The 24,273-nt window shown below is 46.7% G+C and overlaps 1 protein-coding gene across 12 annotated transcripts in view; it reads left to right on the top strand.

Moving 5' to 3' along the window:
- Positions 1-2,985: 2,985 nt before the first annotated feature.
- CD99L2 (CD99 molecule like 2) overlaps positions 2,986-24,273 on the top strand; it is a 131,950-nt gene continuing 110,662 nt past the window's right edge. For 2 of the 12 annotated variants that reach the window (XM_016944424.4, XM_054676632.2), the window contains exon 1: positions 3,008-3,266. In XM_016944424.4, the coding sequence (XP_016799913.1) occupies positions 3,200-3,266 (67 nt within the window). In that variant the 5' untranslated portion in view covers positions 3,008-3,199. Of the gene's footprint in view, positions 3,267-21,875; positions 22,302-24,273 lie in introns of those variants that run through there. The other 10 variants (XM_016944427.3, XM_054676631.1, XM_054676629.2 and 7 more) reach the window with 10 other exon arrangements.

Genomic DNA, 24,273 nt, shown 5'->3' with positions numbered 1-24,273 from the left:
TTTTTAGGAGAGAATCTTGTCAGGCCAAATGGTTTTCCAATTGATGGCAGTTTTCAGGGTATGAGAAGTTCAGGGAGGAACTAGGTGTAGCAAGAGGGTGGGAACAAGGGAGTGGTGTGTAGACGAGGCAGGCTTGGGCAAGAGTGGGTCCCTGAACCCATGTGCATTGGCAGTGGGGAGTATAGATGATGTGTGGGGGCGGGGAGCACAGATAATGGCTTTGAAAAAAATTTTTTAATAATAATTTTTTTTCTCCTGGGAAATACACTTCCAAACTAAGTTGGGGAGGTGCTCCCAGATCATCGTTTTTAAGTGTACAATTTCCTGTATGTAAATCAACTGCATGTTTAATTGCAATTCAGCAGGATAGCAGTACCTGACTGAGAGGCTCACTAAGTTCCCAGCAGGTCTTCAGCCTGGCAGGCAAATCAGCCCTCTCTAACTCACATTAACCTAACTTACAAGAGACTGAGAGACAAACCAGGATCAAGATAAGCTATTTTACAAAGGGAGAGGTATCTGGTAGGATAATCCATCTCGGACATTTGCAATATTTTGATTAAGGAACTATTTGTGAGTATCTTTTGGCCACAATGATAAACATTGTCTTTTTCTTTTGGTTCTTATTCCTGTGTCAGAGCAGGTCATCTATGTTCATTTTGCGCTTTAGAGGAGCACACTCTTAAGGTCCCATATCATCACCTGCTAATGTTCATCCTTGCCATGGTTCAATCTGCTAGAACGGAGGTCAGTAAACTTTTTCTGTAAGGGTTAGACAGTAAATATTTTAGGCTTTGTGTGCCTCATGGTCTCTATCACAACTGTTCAACTCCACTGTGGCAGCACAAAAGCCACCATAGGGAATACAAAAATCAATGGGCGTGGCTGTGTTCTCATAAACTTCATGAACCCTGAAATTTGAATGTTGTATCACTTTCTCATGTCATAACATTCTTTTGATTTTTTTCAACCATTTAAAAATGCAACCACTACTTTTAGCTGGAAGGCTGAACAAACAGGTGGGAGTAGGATTTAGCCCACGGGGTGTAGTTTGAGAACTATTCTTGAGCTAGAAGACAGTCTTATTGCATATGGCATTGTAGCACCTTTAGCAGCTAGAGTTCCAGTTGAGTGTGACTGTCCACTGCATATTGATTGACATGGCCTCAAACTTAGAGGTTACATGCTTCTCACCTCCTCAGTGTAGATGAGTGTGTATGCATCAGGGTTTACCCATCAGATCCTGGAAGACTCCTAAAGACCAGAAAATCTACTGCCCTCCAGGTACAGATGGTACCACCAGGGCCTATGGAATGGCTCAGGGCACTTAGTAGCAAAGGTGGGGGCATGTCCACAGCCTGGAATAGACAGTAACCTCCTGACCTCACAGTGGCCACTATTTCCTTAGCCGTTACTAGATTAACCAGTAATGGTCCCTGCCCTCTGTCACTGTGTGCAGGCTGTCCACTTTTCACCACCTCATTTAATCCTTAGCACAACCTTGTTGGGTTTAGCCAGGATTTGTACCCGGTCTGGCTCTACAGCACACATTCTTAGCCATTCACCAGCTGGGATTCCTAGTGGTACCCTCCCCCTTTGACACATGAGACTAGACCTGGCTAACTCCCCAACCTCAAGTAACCTCCATTTTGCTGCTTTTCCCTCGTTAATAGGTGATGATACATAAGGCATTGTGAGGAATAAAAATTAAGGGTAAAATGCCTGGAATATGCCATGTGTATAGTGTGTGTTCAATAACTACCAGCTATTTCTGTTAATTCTACAGCTAGAATGGAATAATGTTCCATTCATAGAGTAATTAATGCCCTGAGCCTGGGAAGATCCACTCCTCATATGCTGTTTTGTTTCTGCAGCCCTAAGATTCAGGGCAATGGATGTAAGTCACACGGGAGATTTCGGCTCCATCTCAGGGAGACCCCACACCCCACTGTTCCTTAGGGGTTGGTGGGAGCCACTGAGGGGGGTGCCTATGGCAGCGAGGGCTGGGTTGGGGGCACAGGAAAGCTGCCGAATGGATATTGAGGGGAGGTGGTAGTAGCCGCCCTCTAAGGAGGATGTGGCCCTGGGCAGCCGGTGCCGCATAATGGCAGGGACAGGCTCACGCTGCCACTCCGGAGAGCAGTAGCGCTTCCTCTTTGTCTTCGAGAGCCGGTTGCAGCTGGGGCTCTTCTAGGGAGCATTCCCATCAACTGCTGCAGCGGGCATTTTGCTGGTCGGCACAGTATCGTAATCTGATTTCTTCGGGTCTGGGAGACGGACTCCGTTTGCGGGGGTTCATGGGAAAGGACTGCAGCGCGTTTGTCGGTCATTAAGCACGTTTTTGAGATCGACTCTGCAGATATGAACTTGCACTTTCAGCGCATTCATCAAAGCCTCGGGAGAGCTGACCCAGTCCCTACCCCCAGTCTCCCGAGCCCGCGGCGCTTCGGCTCCGGGACGCCCCCATCCTCCCCTCTCGCCCACCCGGGCGCCCCCGGCCTCGTTTTCTCGAGACGTGTCACTGCTTGTTGACCGCAGCCAGTCGCGAAAACGGTCCTTTCCTTCAGTCTCCGGCCAGGGTTTCACTCCTGCAGGGAACAGCGGGTGGGGACAGAGTGCGGGGCTCCGTGCTGGACGGTGTCTGGAGGGGCCCCAAGGGAACAACCCTTCACCGGGAGAACACCAAGGCCAGAAGGGGAAGAGCCCTTCTCAAGGTCACCCGGGAGGAAATAGGCGCCCACCGGCGCTGCCGCCTCCCGCTCCCCGGCACTGGTGACTCACTGCTCCAGGTCCGCGGGGCCACCTCCGAGACTTCGGTCTCCAGGACCGAGGTGGGACAGGGTCTGCGGACCGCGCGCTGCCGCTGGACCCAGCCCAACCCAACCCAGACCTCCCCACCCACTGGGTGCCCGCAGGCCACGCCCCTCGCCCGGAGCCCCGCCTCCAGAACGCGGACCCGCCCCCGATACTGCAGCCTCGCCCCGCCCCCCCGGCCTAACCCCAGCCCAGGCGCCCTCAGGCGCCGGCTCTCTAGCGCGCCCGACCTCCATCTTCCCGGGGCCGCGCCGCGCGCGCGCGCGGGCTTTGGGCGGGATCCTGCAGAGGCGGCGGGGCTCCTCCTCCCGCTCCTCCTCGGCCTCCCCTTCGGGCGCTCTCGCGCTAACTGTGCTCCTCCGGGGCCCTCCGCCTGCTCCCAGCCATGGTGGCCTGGCGCTCGGCGTTCCTTGTCTGCCTCGCTTTCTCCTTGGCCACCCTGGTCCAGCGAGGTAAGGCGGGCGGGGGGCGCGCGGGGACCCCGCCTTGTGGGCCCAGGGGTCGCTCTGCGCATGAGCGGCACGGTCCCCGCCTCTCGGGCCTGCGGTGGCTGCCACCGGCCGGCCCGGCTGTGCGAGGCGGAGCGGCGGGGGTCCGAGCCCCGGGCCCGTGGGGGTTGACTCCGCCGCGGTCGGAGTAGCCGGAGAGGAGGGGTGGGTCCCCTCCTGACGCTGGGCTGGAAACAGCGGGATGGGCCCCCTAAAATCCTGAACGAGCAGGTGTACCACTGGTGACAACAGCTGTCCCCAAGAGTTTACCTTTGAGAAAACCTTGAAGAGAGCAGTCATTTTCGAAATTTGCTGCGAGGCCACCGACAGCAGAAGCACCTGGGGAACTTCCTAGGTGGATTCCTAGCCCCTTTCATCGGGATCACAGCGGGCATGGGCTGGGGGAGGGGGGGTCAGCGAGGCGTAGGTCTAACCAGCTCTCTAGGTGCTTCTGCCGTCCGCTTCAGTTTTTGAGACTTTGGTCATGTTTTGCCAAGGAGCAGGAGAGAGAAATCCCGCTGAATCAAGGAAGCACGTTTCTTAGACCCTCTGCTACTCAAAATGTGGTCCAGGGCCCAGCCGCATAGGCATCACCTGGGAGCTTGTAAGAACTGCAGCATCTCACGCCCCGCCCCCGACCTACTGAGTCTGATTCTGCATTTCAACTAGATCCGCGGGTGATTCTCTGGCACATTCAAGTTTGAGAAGCATCTTATTAGAATAAATGCAGTCTGTGGTTAAAAATAGGGTCTTAAACATGTACCAACAGAATCTTCTTACACTTATTTTTATCCTATGTCCCCATCAGAAAAAGGGATTAAGGGAAACACTGTAATTGAACGTGAATTATGCTCCAAGCTTCCTGACAATAGAAGCGAACCCAGCTGGTGGAAAATATGTGAGCTCAGGAAACACACACACACACACACACACACACACACACTTTGTCCTAGTACTGAGTTCTAGTAAGATTTATGTCACATAAAGGAACACTGGAAAACAGTGGATGGTACTAGCCAAGCCACTTTTGCAAAAGATGCAGAAATGTTTTTCATGTGGGCAACCCACCTGGAGTTGATTCACGAGGAGCCATTTAACATTCTGCAGAGGTGCCAGGCTCTGTTCTAGGAACTGATGATGCGGTAGTGAACAAAACTGAGACTGTCTTCATGGAGCTTACATCCTGGTCCGGGCAGAAAACAAGCCCAACATTGAAATCTATATATATTGTCAGTGCTATGGAGAAAAATAAAGGAAGTTATAGGGGTAAAGAGTTGTTGAATTTTCTTTTTCATTTTCCCTTTGGGATAAAATTTTTATTTTGTTTACAATGCATTTGTAGGAAAATGTATGATCATTTGATTGACTTGCATCTAATGACATGGAAATCTTGAAAGTAGAAGCACAAAAAAAGTTAGAAAAATGATACTCCCTTCAAAGCTGTCTTCTGAAAGTCTTCAACATGGTGTGCCCGTTGAGAAGGTGGGGAATAGAAATGATTGGGTCTCAGATTTGCACGTTACAATTGTTGATTTAAGAGGTGGTAGAGGAGACAGAAACAGTACATCTGTTTTATAGATAAGGAAACAGAGGCACAGAGAGGTGAAGTAACTTGCCTTAGGTCACACAGCGATTGCCAGAATTATGATTTGATGCAAGGCTTGTCTGACTGCGCAGTCACTGCCTTTAAGCCCTAGGCATATGCCCTTGCACCTGGAGGTACCCCACTTCGACCACTTAGGGACCATGGGAAAATGAGTTCCCCGAACCTGTTTGATCATCCATATGATGCCTGACAATCACAAAGGTGTTTTGAGGGGACCAGGCTTAGATCTACAGCCTTGCTACCAGCTACCATCTCCTGAGTTCTTCCTGTGTGCCAGGCACTTCACATATATTGCTTTAAATTGCCTCGACAATTTTGCAGGCTAGATATTATCACTGGCTTTCAGATGAGGGGGCCCTGGTCATATAGCTCAGAAGACATAGAGCCAGGATTCAACCCAGATAAGACTGCTACCCAGTTATCTTTTATTGTTTAAATTATTTTTAATTAATTAATTAATTTTTTTGAGACGGAGTCTAGCTCTGTTGCTCAGGCTGGAGTGCAATGGCCTGATCTCGGCTCACCGCAACCTTCGCCTCCTGGGTTCAAGCAATTCTCCTGCCTCAGGCTCCCAAGTAGCTGGGACTACAGGCATGCGCCACCATGCCTGGCTAATTTTTGTATTTTTAGTAGAGATGGGGTTTCACTGTGTTGGCCAGGCTGGTCTCGAACTCCTGACCTCGTGATCCGCCCGCCTCGGCCTCCCAAAGTTCTGGGATTACAGGCGTGAGCCACCACGCCCAGCTTATTGTTTAAATTAATTAACTGAAACTAGAAGCAGCTTTGGTTTCAAGATAAGGGCCCAGTTTTCTGGATCTTTTTTTTTTTTTGGAAACAGAGTCTTGCTATGTCGCCCAGACTAGAGTGCAGTGGCGCGATCTCGGCTCACTACAAGCTCCACCTCCTGGGTTCACACCATTCTCCTGCGTCAACCTCCTGAGTAGCTGGGACTACAGGCGCCAGCCACCACACCGGCTAACTTTTTGTATTTTTAGTACAGACAGAGTTTCACCATGTTAGCCAGGATGGTCTCTATCCCGTGACCTCATGATCCACCTGCCTTGGCCTCCCAAAGTGCTGGGATTACAGGTGTGAGCCACCGTGCCCAGCCAACAGTTTTCTGGATCTTTTGTCCAAAATAAGATAATACGATTTTTGCATTGGTGGTCTTCTCTGGGATCCTGGTAGTCTCAGAGCTGCTGCGTCAAAATGACAAACACAAAGCAAGTGCCTCAGTTAGGCACCAGTTGGCTCTTCTTGGGCCCTGGAGTGGCATTTTGGGTAGGCCTGCTGAGAGCCACTTTATTCTTGGTCCTGGTCCTCAGTAGTGGGATGTGGCTGAGTAACCCTGGCAGACCTCAGAAAGCACACAGAAGCAGCTCTGCATAATCTGAGAAATCCTTCCAGGCTCTAGCAAGTAGCAAGTAGAGGCTGGCTTTAGGCTCCCAGGAGTTTAAAGGGCGGTTAACAAGTTATCTTTGTTCTAATTACAGAGGGCTTTTCAGTCTGCTGTGTATTTTACTAGTTCCAAAAAGTCCTCTGAGGACAGGTATGCTGCCTGTATGTGCCTCCAGAAATGGGAAGCTGTTCTTTTGAGCAGCAAGGAGAAGACTGTCAGTGATGTGGATGGGTAGTAATCTTAACAGGAGCTTCATTTCTGGAACACCTATATGCCAGGCCCTCTGCCTCGCCACATTATCCCGACCTGTTGGCACTGTGACCCATATCACCTCCTGATGTCCATAGTGGCCCTTTTACATAGAGTCTTACAGGTAACTGTTTGGTAACCCACTTCTCGATTGAAAAATATGGGGCCCAGAGAGGTTTAGGAACTTAACATTTAGCTGAATTGGATTTGAACTCAGGTTTACCTGCATAACCAGAGCAGAAGGCATGAACACAGATACCTTCAGGGATCATGCAGGTAATAGGAATGTGAGAAGTGGTCAAGAATAAGCATGATGAGGGGGCCGGGCGCAGTGGCTCATGCCTGTAATCTCAGCACTTTGGGAGGCTGAGGTGGCCAGATTACTTGAGCTCAGGAGTTCGAGACCAGCCTGGGTAACATAACAAGAGCCCTATCTCTACAAAAAATACAAAAATTAGCCAGGCGTGGTGGCATGCGCCTGTAGTCCCAGCTACTCGGGAGGCTGAGGTGGGAGGATTGCTTGAGCCTGGGAGGCAGAGGTTGCAATGAGCCAAGATCGCACCACTGCACTTCAGCCTGGGTGACAGAGTGAGACCCTGTCTTAAAACACACACACACACACACACACACACACACACACACACACACAAAACAAAAGAATAAAAGAATAAACTTGATGAGCATGTTGGCAAGCCACCAAGTGCCTGCTCCCTTAAAGAGAGGTCCAGCTTACACATGGAGTGTAGGCTTTAAAGCGTACCTGCCCAGTGCTGCTATGACTCTGTCCCATTTGCCTAACTGCTCGGTGCTACGGTTTCCTCATCTGTGAAATAGGGATAACAACACTATCTACCTCATGGGGTGGTTATTAGGATTAAATGAGTAGAAACGTATAAAGCATTTAGCACGGCACCTGGCTCCAAGTGAGCAAGACATTCCAAGCCACATTTTAAAAATATGTGATGCAAACCTTGAAAGGCATCATTTATACAAAATGTCCAGAGTTGGCAAATCCATAGAGACAGAAAGTAGATTAGTGGTTGCCAGCAGCTGGGATGAAGGGGGATGGGGAGTGTCTGCTTAATGGGCAAGGGGTTTCTGTTTGGGATGATGACAATGTTCTGGAACTAGATAGAGTTTATGATTGCAAAATATGTGAATGTACTAAAAACCATGAATTGTACACTTTAAAAAGGCTGAATTGTGGCCAGGCGCAGTGGCTCATGCCTGTAAACCCAGCTCGTTGGGAGGCTGAGGCGGGTGGATCAGCTGAGGTCAGGAGTTTGATACCAGCCTGGCCAACATGGTGAAACCCCGTCTCTACTAAAAATACAAAAATTAGCTGGGCATGGTGGTACACGCTTGTAGTCCCAGCTACTCGGGAGGCTAAAGCATGAGAATCTCTTGAATCCGGGAGGCAGAGGCTGCAGTAAGCTTAGATGATGCCACTGCACTCCAGTCTGGGCGACAGAGCGAGACTCTGTCTCAAAACAAAAAAAAGGGCTGAGTTGTATGGGAACTGCATCTTCATTTAAAAATTCACTATGTACTGACTTGTACACTTTAAAAGGGTGAATTGTATAGGAATTACATTGCCATTAAAAAAAATTCACTGTATAGTCCAAGCAGAATAAGTGTGAGAAGTGGCAACATGTTACCCCTGGATTGGGGTTGTTTTCAAGGTCCTTGAACTTGGTTCGGGGGGTGTAAGAGCAGAGTGGGCCCCGTGTGCTGGCAGTGCTGAGATGCCAGGCTGGGATCCAAGCAGAAGCCTCATGGGCTGACTTGGGGTATTGGGCTGAGCCAGATGGGCCACAAAGCATCTGCAGAGTTGGCCCAGAGATGCTTAACCCTGCCTGCCCGAGTTCAGGAATGGTCCCTGGAACAGTGGCATGATAGGGAGAGGGAGAACTTCCCTTTCCTAGATGGCTCCAGGGTCGCCCTTATGGGCACTAGTCAGTTGCTGCACTCGTCTGACAGAAAGTCTGGGGACTCTGCCTGTTAGTCTTACCTGCTTTGACTGGTTTTCAGCCTTTTCCTTGCTGTCATAGGTCACATCCCTATCCCTTCCATTATTTTGGACACAGGGTATCTCAAATGTGTTGTTTGTTTCTTTGTTTTTTTTTGAGATGGGAGTGCAATAGTGCGATCTCACTGCAACCTCCACCTCCCAGGTTCAAGCGATTCTCCTGCCTCAGCCTTCTGAGTAGCTGGGATTACAGGAGTCCGCCATCACACCCGGCTAATTTTTTTGTATTTTTAGTAGAGACGGGGTTTCGCCATGTTGGCCAGGCTGGTCTCAAACTCCTGACCTCCGGTGTTCCACCTGCCTTGGCCTCCCAAAGTGCTGGGATTACAGGCGTGAACCACCGCGCCCAGCTTGTGTTTGTTTTTAAACACGTGCACAGAAACCATCCAGGAGTCAGCATCAGTAGGCATTGAGGAAGGGCCTGAAGTTGCCTTCAGTGGAGATGATGCTGATTAGGCCCATTTTGTCTGCTCAGAAGGGAGTGTTGGGAGGAGCTGGGTTTCATTCTTGTGAGTTTAGGAGAGATACCTTCCAGACACGTCGACTTTCCTGTTCTGTTCTTTTTTTTTTTTTTTTTTTTTGAGACAGAGTCTCGCTCTGTCGCCCAGGTTGGAGTGCAGTGGCGCGATCTCGGCTCACTGCAAGCTCTGCCTCCCGGGTTCACGCCATTCTCCTGCCTCAGCCTCCCTAGTAGCTGGGACTACAGGTGCCTGTCACCACACCTGGCTAATTTTTTGTATTTGTAGTAGAGGCGAGGTTTCACCGTGTTAGCCAGGATGATCTCAATCTCCTGACCTCGTGATCCGCCTGCCTCGGCCTCCCAAAGTGCTGGGATTACAGGCGTGAGCCACTGTGCCCGGCCTCCTGTTCTGTTCTTTTCCCCACCTGGTGTTTTGCTTTTTCTGCTGTGTGTTCACTCTTAGGTGGGTTTATTTATTTATTTATTTTTATTATTTTTTTCCTTCGAGATGGAGTTTCAGTCTTGTTGCCCAGGCTGGAGTGCAATGGCGCGATCTTGGCTCACTGCAACCTCTGCCTCCTGGGTTCAAGCAATTCTCCTGCCTCAGCCTCCCGAGTAGCTGGAACTACAGGCATGTGCCACCACACCCGGCTAACTTTTTGTATTTTTAGTAGAGATGGGGTTTCTCCATGTTGGTCAGGCTGGTCTCCAACTCTCGACCTCAGGTGATCCACCTGCCTCAGCCTCCCAAAGTGCTGGGATTACCCAGCTCCCAAAGTGAGCCACCACGCCTGGCTCACTCTTAGGTTTTGTACTTTGCATGTTATTCCTCTTCTGCTCTTGGGTGCCTGGGCGGACTGGCTCAAGGGGTTCCTGTCCCCCAATCCAGACTGGACCCTCCCTGAGGCTAGGTCCACTGACTGGTGAATGTTGGTTTGCATGCAAAAGCTTAACGTCATCGTAGACACCTATCAAGAACGGGCCGGAAAATCTTTCATGTAGGCACATGTTCCACATGGAGTGGGGTGGGAAGCTGTGGTAGAAAGAATAATAATGAGCCCCCAAAGACATCCATGTCCTGATCTCTGGAACCTGTGAATATGTTAGGCTCCATGGCAAGGGAAATTCAGTAAGGTAGCCGATGGAATTCAGGCTGCCAATCGGCTGACCTTAAAATATTATTATCCTGGATTATCCAGGTGGGCCCAATGTAATCACCCGGGTCCTTTAAATACAGAAGAGGGAGGTAGAAGAGTCGGGGATTAGAGCCGTGTCATATGCGAAGGACTCGCCTGGCCATTGCTGGCTTTGAAGATGGAGCAAGGGGCCAGGAGCCAAGGACCACACAGCCTCTAGAAGCTGGAAAAGACAGGGAACAGATTTTTCTCTAAAGCCTCCAGAAGGAACACAGCCCTGCCCACACCTTGAGTTTAGCCCAATGAGACCTGGGTTGGACTTTTATCTCTAGAACTGTGAGATAATAAATGGGTATTGTTTTAAACTGTTGAATACAGTATATTTTGTTATAGCCAAAACAGGATGCTAGTAAGAAGCTAAGAGTTAGATACTAGCATCCTCTTCCTTGTTTGGAAAACTAGTATGTGATATTTCCTTACATTGTTTCAGTTTTACCATTTTTAAATCAATCCCTAGAATGCTCTAAGTTCAGCATTTTAAAATAAATGTGCAGAAAATTGGGTTGTAATGATGTTTTTGGTGCAGCAATGAATGTTTAGAAGCATATCTGAGGGCCCAGGAAGGTAGCTGGATTTCTGGCGCTTGCATTTGATTCCAAACTGCTTTACAAGGGGATGGGAGCCTGCACTTCTGCTTTGGAGCATGGCCCATGTTGCAGGCCACCTGCAGTGGGGGCCACTGGCTGTCTCCAGAGGCCTTTCCCACCCTTCTCCTCCAGTCCTGATGGCCGCACTTGAAGCAGGATGCAGCCTGGGGCCAGCAGACAGAGGGTTTCTGATTTGTGCAGGCCGCACTTGCCCCTTCGCTGAGGACGAGGAGGAGTGTGCTGCCAGCCTGCCTTTCTCCTGGCTGCCCTTACCAGTGCTGTGGCTTCAGCAAATTGTGTCCATTCCCTCTCTCTCAAGGTGGGGGCGGGGGTGTGGGGAGAGGACCAGACAGGAATGGGTGCACCTGAATCCCCCACTCCCACTTCAACCAGTGTTGTTTTTTGTTTGTTGGTTTGTTTTTTGAAAGCAAGTTTATTTTTATTTTATTTATATTATTATTTTTTGAGACAGAGTTTTTTTTGCTCTTGTCACCCAGGCTGGAGTGCGATGGCGCAATCTCGGCTCACTGCAACCTCCGCCTCCCGGGTTCAAATGATTCTCCTGCCTCAGCCTCCTGAGGAGCCGGGATTACAGGCGCCTGCCACCTCGCCCAGCTAATTTTTGTATTTTCAGTAGAGACGGGGTTTCACCATGTTGGCCAGGCTGGTCTTGAACTCCTGACCTCAGGTGATCCACCTGTCATGGCCTCACAAAGTGCTGGGATTACAGGCGTGAGCCACTGTGCCCAGCCTGAAAGCAAGTTTATTTATTTATTTATTTATTTATTTATTTTGAGACGGAGTCTCGCTCTCGCCCAGTCTGGAGTGCAGTGGCGCGATCTTGGCTCACTGCAAACTCCGCCTCCCGGGTTCATGCCATTCTCCTGCCTCAGCCTCCCAAGTAGCTGGGACTACAGGCGCCCACCACCATGCCCAGCTAATTTTTTTGTATTTTTAGTAGAGACGGGGTTTCACCGTGTTAGCCAGGATGGTCTCGATCTCCTGACCTTGTGAACCGCCCGCCTTGGCCTCCCAAAGTGCTGGGATTACAGGTGTGAGCCACCGCGCCCGGCTAGCAAGTTTATTAAGAAAGTAAAAGAATGAAAGAATGGCTACTCCATAGGCAGAACAACTCCACTTCAACCAGTTTTGAGCTTTGTTTTTATTAGTTTTCTACCTCGGGCTTCTCACAAGATGTCAGAACGTTCTGCTGCTTTACAGCAGAAATATCTTCAAAAACTGCTGTAGTTGAATCCTACAGATATGACACCCCTGTTCAGTGAACATCTGTGTAGAGGAGAAGCTAGAAAACATCTAGCTGTCATTGTTAGGTGGTTGTATTTGGGATTATTTTCTAAATTAGAGGTGATACTCTCCACAGGAAGTATTACTGCAGTGTGGAATTTATTTCCACCAAAATAGGGCCCAGGCACAGCCGGGGCTCATTTTGACCTTATACTTTTTTTTTTTTTTTTTTTTTATTGCTGCTTCAACTAGCCTGGGATGGTGGAACTATATTGGGTATTTCTTTCAGCCTAAGGGCAATGTGGGGGAAAAAAAAACTGAGATGTGAATGGCACTTGAGATACTAAGGAAACCCATGGCCTAACCCCAAGGAGGCCAGAGGACAAAGAAGCCCTTTGATGAAGCTCATACCAGTCAGTGGCCTGGGACACAGAGAGTGGATCTGAAGGGCAGATGGCAGGCAGCAGGCCTTATCCTGAATGAGCAGCCAGGACCCGTGTGGGGGCACTGTGGGTGAAACAGAGCAGGGTAAAACATGCACCTGCCCTCAAGGAGATTAAAGTCCAGACAGACCTGGAAGCAACTATACATAGTCACATGTATCTTAAAAGACACACAAGGATTCCATTATTGCTGTAGTGCTATCTGCCAAGAGGACACTTGCCCCCTTTCTCCCAGGTTGAAGGCCGTTGCTGTCGCCTATTGCTGCATAATGAACCTCCACACATTAGTGGCTTGAAACAACTGTTTACTATGCTCTTAGACTCCATAGGTTGGGAATTAGGATAATGCAGCAAGGATGGCTGTCTCTGCTCTACTGTATCTAGGACCTCAGCTAGGAGGACTCAAATGGCTGGGGGCTAGAATCATCTGGAGGTTTTTTTTTACTCACATGTCATAAAGGATGGGCTTAGCTGGGGCTGTCCACTGGAACACCGAAATGTGGCCTCTCTGGTTTGAGCTTCCTTATAGCAAGGCAACTGTATTTGAACTTCTTACATAGCCCCTTCAGGTTCTAAGCATGAACATTCCAGTAGACAAGGTAGAAGACAGATGGGCCTAGAAACCTTTTAAAAATTGTGGTAAAATACACATAACATTTACCATTTTAACCATTTTAAGGCACACAGTTCAGTGGCATTAAATACTTTTTTTGTGTGATCATCATCATTCCCCCTCCCCTAACCCCTGGCACTGGCTCATCTGCTTCCTATCTGGATTTGCCCATTCTGGACATTTCATAGCAACGGAATCAGGTAGTATTTGTCCTTTTGTGACTGGCTTATTTCACTTAGCATGATATTTTCTGAGTTCCTGCCTGTTGTAGCGTGGATCAGTACTCCATTTCTTCTTATGGTTGAATAGTATTCTATTGTACGGGTAGACCATGTTTTGCTTGTCCAGCCATCAGCTGATGGACATTTGGGTTGTTTCCACCCTTTGGCTATTGTGAGTAGTGCTGCTGTGGACATTTGTGCACAAGTCTTTGTTTGAACAACTGTTTTCAGTTCTTTGGGATATATGCCTAGATCATGGTCTTTTATGACTTGGCCCCAGAAGTTACCAGCGTGACTTTCATTGAATTCCATAGGTTATGAGTCAGTTGAGGGTAGTCTGGATTCAAAGTGAGAACATATATCCTACCTCTTAAGGGAAGAGTGTCAAAGAATTCTTAGCCATCATTTAAAACTGCCGCACAAATCTCACATTTCTGGGTCCTGCTGAAATATTGCTCCCTCCCTGGAGCGTATCCCAGTTCTCCTAGCTGGGAGTAATTACTTGTAGCTCTATTGTGATGGCGACTTCTCTCACCTCTCTAGTTCTTTATGAAATAATCACCATGAGGTATATTTGTTAGTGTCCAGTTAGTAGCCTAGCTCCGTATGTGCCTCTTCATTTTCTGTTCCTTCCCGTGACGCCATGCTGCTGTCATCAGCGGTCGGGTTCTCTCTCTCTGAGCGGGGGATGGATCAGCTGATTCTGAGAGCCCTTCAGCACTGATGTTCTGTGGGCTCCAAGTGATCTTATTTGTACAGGCTTTCTCCGTGAGGGAGGCCTCCTTCTGACAGCACAGTGCCTACTGTGTAGCCTTGGAGGAGCTTGCTGAGTGTAGGTCTCAAGGAGTTTGGATTAACCCTCAAGGTGGGGCAGCCTGGGGATTTGCCCTTCTTCACCTGGAAGAAGAGTCCCTGGGGGTTGAGCTTTATTTTTTTATTTTATTTTATTTATTTATTTATTTATTTATTTATTTATTTATTTATTTATTTATTTATTTCTGGAGACGGAGTTTTGCTCTTGTCACCCAGGCTGAAGTGCAATGGTGCACTCTCAGCTCGCTGCAACCTCCGCCTCCCGGGCTCAAGCAATTCTCCTGCCTCAGCCTCCTGAGTAGCTGCGATTACAGGCATGCGCCACCATGCCTGGCTAATTTTTGTATTAATAGTAGAGACACGGTTTCACCATATTGGCCAGGCTGATCTCCAACTCCTGACCTCAGTTGATCCACCCACCTTGGCCTCCCAAAGTGGTGGGATCACAGGCGTGAGCCACCACACCCGGCCTTCATTGTTTTTTTTTTTTTTTGACAGAGTCTCACTCTGTCACCTAAGTTAGAGTGCGGTGGCACCATCATGGCTCAATGCTGCCTCAAGCCCTGGGCTCAGGGGATCTTCCCACCTCAGCCTCCCACATAGCTGGGACCACAAACATGTGATACCATACCCAACTAATTTTTTAATTTATTTGTAGAGACAGAATCTCAAACTCCTGGGCTCAAGTGATCCTCCCGCCTCAGCCTCTCAAAGTGTTGGGATTACAAGCGTGAGCCATGGTGCTTGGCCTGAGCACTCTCCTAGATAGACTACTGAGCAGAGTTTTTCAACCATGGCACTGTTGACCTTTGGACCAGATAATTTTTCTGCAAGGGATAAGGTGGGTGGGTGTCCTGTGTGTTGGAGGATGTTTAGCAGCATCCTTGGCTTCTGCCCACTAGATGCGGGTAGTACACCCCTCCCTAGTCTTGTCAACCAAAAATAACTCCAGACATTGCCGAGTGTCCCCTAGGGGGTGGGGGGTGGCGAATCACCCCTTGTTGAGAACCACGACTGTAAAGACGGATACAGCCATGCCTTGCTTAACAATGGAGAGATGTTCTGAGAAATGTCATGTGATCTCATTGTGTGAACGTCATGGAGTGTACTTATGTAAGCATAGATGGTATAGCCTACTACATGCCCCTAGGCTACAAACCTGTACAGCAATGTAACTGTACTGAATACTGTAGGCAGTTGTAATACAAAGGCAAGCATTCATGCATCTAAACATAGAAAAGGTAATGTGTTGTGCTACCATGTTATGATGGCTACCATGTCACTAAGTGATAAGAATAACTAGGGTCCCAGTTACAATCTTATGGGACCACCATCGTATATGCAGCCCATCATTTGGCTGAAATATATTGCTATGTGGCCACATGACTATATATTCTTTGAAATATCGCTCTGTTTTCAGTATTGTTCATGAGTCACTAAAGTTTTCTGCCATCGTCACATTGCCCAGGACAGACATGTTGGAATAAGTCAGGTCTCAGCCAGTCTTGTGCATTGGTATCAGCTCAGACAGTTCTATTTTTTTCTTCTCTACAGGGCAAGTTCTAAGCTCAGGCAACTCTAGGAACATACCTTAGACTCCTTGATGAGCTTTCAGGTCACTCTAGTGAGACCATATGCATCACCAATCTGTGTAGTTAGTTATTTTCTGCATAGATTTCCACAGATGGCTCGTCTCATCTCTTTTATGTTCACCCTTATTAGTTTCCATTTTAGATGGCGACCTTGTCTTTTTTAATGCATTTAATGATTTTCTGCAAACCAGTGAAAAAGAATAAACAGCAAAATGAGCCAAAAATTTGACCAGGCAATTCATATAGGTAGAAATCAAATTGCACAATAAACATATAAAAAGATGATCAGCCTCATTAGTAATCGGAGAGATGCAAATTAAACTATAATAAGATAACATTATATACCCTCCGGTAGACTAAAAATTGTAATAAAGTCTGACATACCAAATGTGTACACAATTACAAGAGTAATACATACTCTTTGTAGTAAACGTGGGAAATGTGGAGAAGTGTAGAGAAAACACAAACCTCGTTACCTAGGGATAACCACTGTTAGCATGTTAGAATACAGTATGCCAATAATTTTTTCTATGCTGAAATATGTATTTCACATTATTGGCATCAAACTGTATATAGTTTTCACCTGTATTGTGAAATATAACAGATATAGAAAAACATGAAAAGCCTATATGTAAAGTTTTTGTTGTTGTTGTTGTTGTTGTTGTTTTGTTGTTTTTTTTTTGTAGAAGTGGAGTCTCACTGTGTTTCCCAGGCTTGTCTGAATTCCTGGCCTCAAGCAATATTCCTGTCTCAGCCATATATGTAAAGTTTAACAAAAATGTGTAAAATGAAAACCTGTGTCACCACCGACCAGGTCGAGAAATAGAATGTTGACAACACTTGTACAGACCCCTGTGTGCCCCTCCCAGTCACAGCCCCCTCCCTCCCTGTAGAGGTAGACACTACCGACTTTTGTGTGGTCATTTTCTCCCTTTACTTTATACTCTGCCACCTATGTATGCAGCCATAAATCATATAGTTTTGTTTTACCTGTCTTCTAACCTTGTAGAAATGGGATCACACCATGTGTAATCTGTTTTGTCTTTCCCCCAACATTACTGTCGATCTGTTGTGTGTCGCTGTAGTTCATTTGTTTTCGTTGCTATATGTTATTCCACTGTTTGACTATATTACAAGTTGTTTTTTAATTCCTTCTCTTATTAATGAACATTTGGATAATTTCCAGTTTGGGGCCATTTTAAGTAGTGCTGCCAGGAGCATTTTTAGGCAGATGTGCAAAAGTTTCTCTAGGGCACAGGTTCTCACACTGTGCTCTGAGGACCCTTGTGGGGGCCTGTGAGACTTCTTCAGGGGGTCTACAAGGTCCACCTACATTTATTGATTGATTAATTGGTTGATTGAGATGGGATCTCACTCTGCTGCCCAGGCTGGAGTGCAGTGGTGCATTCTCAGCTCACTGCAACCTCCACTTCCCGGGCTCAAGTGATTGATCCTCCCCCCTCAGCCTCCCCAGTCACTGGGACCACAGGTGCATGCCAGCATGCCTGGCTAATTTTTTGTATTTTTGGTAGAGATGGGGTTACACCATGTTACCCAGGCTAGTCTTGAACTGCAAGCTCAAGCAATCCACCCACCTCAGCTTCCCAAACTGTGGGGATTACAGGTGTGAGACATTGTGCCCAGCCCAACTACTTATATATTAATCCTAGGATGTTAACTGCCTTTCCCATTCTCCTCTCACGAGTATGCAGTGGCGTTTTTTAGAGGCTATGTGACATGCAATATCATCACCCTGATGGCTAATGGAGTGTGTGCTTGTGTCTTATGGTTTAAAAATGCCTGTTTTAATTTCTAATATGATAAATATCAATAGCAGTCACTGATACAAATAAAAGCTCTTTGAGGTCCTCAATAATTTTGAGTATATTTAAAATCTTTCAGGCCAAAAAGTTTGAAAATTGCTTCTCTAGGGTTATACCTAGAAGTGAATTTCCTGAGTTATGCAGTATTTGGAACTTGAGTTTTATGAGGTGGTACTAAACTGTCTTCCAAAATGGTTGTACCAATTTATATTCCTACCAGCAGTGTAAAAAAGTTGTTGTTGTGCCAGCCTCACCAGCGCTTGGTATTGTCAGACTTGACTATGATATTTAGCCTACTGGGGCTTTTTATAATATTGTAATGGTTTCGTTTGCATCTTTCTGGTTACTAATGAGGTTGAACATCTTTTCCTATGTTTATCTTCCAGTTTGGTTTCCTCTTTTATGAATTGCCTGGTTGTCTTTGGCTCATTTTCCTGTTTATTCTTTTTCTACTGATACTCACTCATGATTCTTTATTTCCTCGTGTGCTTGGTGGTTTACTTATTTATTTTTTTTTTTGGCTGTGTACTGCTTATTGTAATTGAAATATATATCTGGGGAATCTTTGAAGTCTAGGGTAAATTTGCCTTCTTCCAGAGAAGAATTTATGTTTGGTTTTTGTCAGGTGCCTTGTGTGATTAGTCTGGGACTACCTTAAAGTTTCTACCATTTTCGCTTTGTTTTGCCATCATCAAGGCAGCCTTTCTTGCAATCCTCTGGGGGTGGAATTTGGGAGGGGCATATTTGTTTCTGAGTCGCCCTTGCCCCAAGGGTGTAACACGTTGGGGTCCCAGCTTAATATGAGAAGAATTTTCTGTTACATTCCTTTAATGGTCATGGGCCTGCTCTTCAGCCCCCTTTGCCTGCCTTGGAAGATTGTCAAAACCAGTCAAAATTTGTCCAGATTGGCAGATGTCCTCAGAGCCTGTGGCTGCACGTGCATGGACTCCTATCTCCCTGGATTTTCCACTGTCTTTTAGGGGTTGTCATGTTTTTTTTGTTTGTTTGTTTTGTTTTTGTTTTTGTTTTTGAGTTGGAGTTTTGCTCTCATTGCCCAGGCTGGAGTGCAATGGCGTGATCTTGGCTCACTGCAACCTCCGCCTCCCGGCTTCAAGCGATTCTCCCGGCTTCAAGCGATTTTCCTGCCTCAGCCTCCCGAGTAGCTGGGATTACAGGCATGCACCACCACGCCCAGCTAATTTTGTGTTTTTAGTAGAGACGGGGTTTCGCCATGTTGGTCAGGCTGGTCTCGAACTCCTGACCTCAGGTGATCCGCCCACCTCAGCCTCCCAAACTGCTAGGATTACAGGCATGAGCCACCATGCCTGGCCTCTCATGGTTGTTTTTTTTTTTACCAACTTGTCAGTTCTTCAACACTTCTAAATGTTTTAAAGTGATATTTTAGAATCAACCATTTTAGTTGTTTGTAATGGGAAGATTGGTCCAAATAATCTATTTTGCCATTACTAGAAGCACAAATTGATATATCTTTATTTTGTTTATATAACCTTATATTGTGAGTATCTTATGTATTATAGTTAAAACATGTTTTGAATATAATTTTTTTTTATTTTTTGAGGTGGAGTCTGGCTCTGTTGCCCAGTCTGGAGTGCAGTGCCATAGTCTTGGCTGACTGCAACTTCCGCCTCCCGGGTTCAAGTGATTTCTGGCTAATTTTTAGTATTTTTAGTAGAGATGGGGTTTCACCATGTTGGCCAGGCTGGTCTCGAACTCCTGACCTCAAGTGATCAGCCTCCCTTGGCCTCCCAAAGTGCTAGGATTACAGGCGTGAGCCACTGCGTCCAGCCTGAATATAATTTTTGATGAATATTTAGGTTGACTCTAGGTCTTTGCTGTTATAAATGACATTTCATTAAATATCTTTGTACATAATATTTGGATGAACATTATTTCTAGTTACAGGGTGGGAGGGAGAGGCAGGAGAGAGAGAGTCTAAACCTTGGTGCTCAGTTAATGTTAACTCTTGTCACTCTTATTACACGTACACATGGGATGGCTGAAGGGCACGTGGAGCCATCCTGCCTAATGGCCTTGGTCTTTTCCCTGGAGGAGGAAACAAGGTCTTGTGCTGAGTATATGAGGAGCCAGGTAGAGAGTTAAGATTGGAAAGAGTAGGCCGGGCGCGGTGGCTCACGCCTGTAATCCCAGCACTTTGGGAGACCGAGGCGGGTGGATCACAAGGTCAAGAGATCGAGACCATCCTGGCCAACATGGTGAAACCCCGTCTCTATTAGAAGTATAAAAATTAGCTGGGCATGGTGGCGGGCGCCTGTAGTCCCAGCTACTCAGGAGGCCGAGGCAGGAGAATCGCTTGAACCCGGGAGGCGGAGGTTGCAGTGAGCTGAGATCATGCCATTGCACTCCAGCCTGGGCAACAGAGCGAGACGCCGTCTCAAAAAAAAAAAAAAAATTGGAAAGAGTACTGTCAGGTACAAAGGGAGCCAATTAAGGAAATGTGGATTGCCAAGGTACCCCAAGGGCCTGGCTTGACTCAAACACCCTGAGCTGGCACCTGTGCCGGTGCTAATCAGGACAGTGATACAAGACTTTCTCCTGCAATGTGGCACCACCCCAGAATACAGCAAGGCTGGCTGGTGGCGAGATCACCATTCCTGGTCAGTTCCCTCCAAGAACTGTTAGTTGAGTGCTGTGTATGCACCAGGCATCTTGCTTGGTGCTGGACCAATGGTGATGCGGGCACTGGCTGTGTTTCAAGGAGCTCCTGGTCCAGTGGGGTTGGGAGAGTGGGTTCTCTTTTCAAAGTTGAGGATTGGCAGGGCAGGGGCAGAGCATTGTGACAGGTATTGGTGGCTCTGGCTACAATCTCTGCGATGACCTAGCTGGGACTGTGCCAGGTGGCAAAGGAGGTAGAGCCCATTGAAGGTTTGAGGAGGACCAGAAAGGATTCCTGAGGGTGGCCTGGCAGGCTCTGCAGGCCTGCTGGGGTATAGGTTGGGCCACGAGTGGGAAGATAGAGCCAAGGCCACAGAGTGGGATTTCCAAGGTGGGACAGTTTCTTGTCCAGTGTGGGATGAAGTGAAATGAGAGCATGAAGGACACTGGAGAGGAGGAGGGAGGTCAAGGGACCAAGGGCAGGATGACTTGGGGTGAAGAGAGAACCCAGCCACAGCCAGGCAGCTCCCTCTCACTCGCTCTAGCTCCCTCTCGCTAGGAGGAAGGGTACTGGAAGTCAGGAGAGGACAGCCTCAGGAAGCAGGTCAACAGCCAGGTGACTGCAGCCCTCAAGCATTGAAGTACATTGAAGTACTGACAAGATTCTAAGAACAACCATGACAGAACCTAGGAGACAGGAAATTCAGAGAGGTAACTAGAGAGTGAGGGTGGGTTTCTTGGAAGGCCCCAATCTTCTTTTTAGAAGAGAAAATAGTGGTAGAAAGTCACAGAGACTTGCCCCAAGTCACAGATGCGTCCTTTATATCCACTGCCTCTAAACTACAGAAGGCTTTTTTGTGTAGAGGATTAATTTCCTTTCTCCTCCCACATGTTAAAACAGTTCCATTTTCTTTCACACACCATACGATTTACCTGTTAAAATACACAGCTCGGTGGTTTCTAGTGTATTCAAAACTGTGCAACCATCACTCTCATTATCTAATTTTAGAACATTTTATTACCCTAAAAAGAAACCGCTTACCAGCCCCTCCCATTTCCCACCTTCCCCCTGGCCCTCAGCAGCTACTAATCTGCTTTCAGCCTCTATGGATTTCCCTGTTCTGGGCATTCATATAAATGGAATGATATAATATCTGGCCTTTTGTGTCTGGCTTCTTTTACTTAGTGTGATATTGTCAAGGTCCATCCACGTTGTAGCATGGATCAGATATTCATTCCTTTTTATGATCAAATAGTATTCCATTTTATGGGTAGACCACATGGTGTTTATCTGTTCCCCAGCTGATGAACATTCAGGTTGTTTCTACTTTGCAGCTGCTATGAATGGTGCTGCTGTGAACAGTTATGTACAGGTGTTTGTGTGGACTTATGTTTTTAATTCTCTTGGGTGGAGTTGTGAAGTCATATGGTAATGCTATGTTTAACTTTGTAAGGAACTGTCAGACTATTTTACAAAGTTGCTGTGTCATTTTACAATCCCACCAGCAGTGTAGGAAGGTTCCAGTTTCTCTATGTCCTTGCCAACACTTGTTATTTTCTGTTTCATTTTTATTTTAGTCATCCTGGTAAGTGTGAAGTGGTAACTCGTGATGGGTTTGGGTTTGATTTGCATTTCCCTAGTGACTAATGAAGTTGGGTGTCTTTTTTTTTTTTTTTTGGAGACAGGGTGTTGCTCTGTCACCCAGGCTGGAGTGCAGTGGCACCATCAAGGCTCACTGCAGCCTCTGCCTCCCAGGCTCAACCAATCTTCCCACCTTAGCCTCCTGATTAGCTGGGGCTACAGGTGTGTACCACCATGCCTAGCTTTTTTTTTTTTTTTTTTTTTTTTTTTTAGTTTTTGTAGAGACAGGGTTTTGCCATGTTGCCCAGGCTGGTCTTGAACTCCTAGGCTCAATTGATCCTTCTGCCTTGGCCCCCAAAGTGCTGGGATTACAAGTGTGAGCCACCACACCTGGCTTGGGCATCCTTTTATGTGCTCATTAGATCATGTGTTCTGGAGTAAAATTCTATTTAAGGCAAAGGGCACTAAACTGGGAACCAGGAGGCCCTGGCCATACCCTGAATCACGGTGAGTCCTTCATGTTTCTTGTTAGATTTATCTGTTGCCAGGTACTTCATGGTATATCATTCCTTTATAAATGCATCTTCCTACTTGAGAGCAGGGACCTTATTGGTCAAATTCAACACTTCTGCTCTATGTTTTCAATTGCCACCTTCTCCCTTTTCTTAATTCTTTCCACTCACCTAAAAAGCTAAAGTTTTCCTTCATCCTTCAACATCTCTCTTTCCTCTGCCTCCCTTTTAATAAGCTAGTATCTTATCTCCTTTCTCCTTTAGGTCTCCACTCCCTACCTTTCTACCTCATCAGCCTTCAATTCTCAGTCAAACTGGAGTGTGACTTCTGTCATCTTCCCCTCTTGTCTACTGGAAGGTTTCTCTACGGCCACCAGGGTACCTGTATTTTTTAGGTTGATTATTGAAGTAGCAGGTCCCAAATCATTGATACCAGTGACCTCTCTGATGAGTGGAATTGGAAGGAAGGGGTGACCTCACTCCTTGCTGTAGAGTTGTTATTTGGGAGAATGTATATAAGAAAGTCCTTAAATTAGCTTGATAGAGAGCAGGCAATGGTAGCAATGTGGCATAGAACTGCTTATTTAGAGTTGGTAGCAGGAAATGTCTACATTAGTGATATCCAAATAATGGACCCCAATGACCTTTGAATTGACATTGGGGTCAAGCATTGAATGTAAACAGTTAATGATGTAGCTGGGTCATATGTGTACTGCAATTTAAAAAATGTATTTAAATGTTGCTTTGATTAATAAATTGCAGAAATTTTAGAATCTGATAGGGGCAGGCCTTTAAAAAATTACTCTTGTTTTGAAATTTATTTTCCCATGCATTTTATTCACATATACTTTAGAGTCAAGTTTTTAAAAAAAGTCCATTGGGATTCTGATTGGACTTGCATTGACTAGGTGAGAGTCTTAGGAAAATCAACATTTTTTTCCTTTTTTTTTTCTTTTCTTTCTTTCTTTTTTTTTTTTTTTAGTAGTATTAAGTTTTCCTATTCAAATTCAAGGTCTCTCTATATTTAGTTCTGTTGTCTTTGTGTTTTATGACTTTTTTCAAGTTTATTTTTCACATCGCTTGTCAGACTTATTCTCAAGTGCTCTGTAGTATATATTCCTGTTGTGAATGGGACATTTTTCCCCCATGATGTTTTCTTTCCCTTTTTTTTTTTTTAGACAGAGTTTTGCCCTTGTTGCCCAGGCTGGAGTGCAGTGGTATGATCTTGGCTCACTGCAGCCTCCGCCTCCCGGATTCAAGTGATTATCCTGTCTCAGCCTCCTGAGTAGCTGGGATTACAGGCACATGCCACCATGCCCAGCTAATTTTTGTATTTTTAGTAGAGACAGGGTTTCACCATGTTGGCCAGGATGGTCTTGAACTCTTGACCTCAGGTGATCCACCTGCCTCAGCCTCCCAAAGTGCTGGGATTACAAGCGTGAGCCACTGCACCTGGCCCCCTACTATGTTCTCTAAGTGATGATTGTTGGTGTCTGAGAAAGCTACTGGTGTGTGTGTGTGTGTGTGTATGTGTTTGAGATAAGGTCTTACTCTGTTGCCCAGCCTGGAGTGCCTAGCATTCTTCGTTAGCCACTTTACCTAACAATCTTTTTATTTTTATTTCTCCTAGTTTTATTGTTTTGTGTATTTTTAGTGTTGTTTTCTTTTTTGAGACATGGACTCACTGTTGCCCAGGCTGGAATGCAGTGGTGCGATCACAGCTCACTGCAGCCTCAAACTCCTGGCCTCAAGCAGTTCTTCTGCCGTAGCCTCCTGAGTAGCTGGGACTACAGGCACATGCCACCACACTTGGCTAATTTTTAAATTTTATGTAGAAACGGGCTCTTGTTATGCCCAAGCTGGTCTTAAACTCCTGGCCTCAAGCAATCCTCCTGCCTCAGTCTTTCAAAGTGCTGGGATTACAGGTATGAGCCACCATGCCTGGCCTTTCCTGGTTTTGCTCTTGA

The sequence above is a fragment of the Pan troglodytes genome, chromosome X (assembly GCF_028858775.2).
Source record: "Pan troglodytes isolate AG18354 chromosome X, NHGRI_mPanTro3-v2.0_pri, whole genome shotgun sequence".
Classification (NCBI taxonomy): domain Eukaryota; kingdom Metazoa; phylum Chordata; class Mammalia; order Primates; family Hominidae; genus Pan; species Pan troglodytes.
The sequence above is the reverse complement of the archived record's forward strand: the minus strand, read 5'-3'. Positions and strand labels throughout refer to the sequence as shown.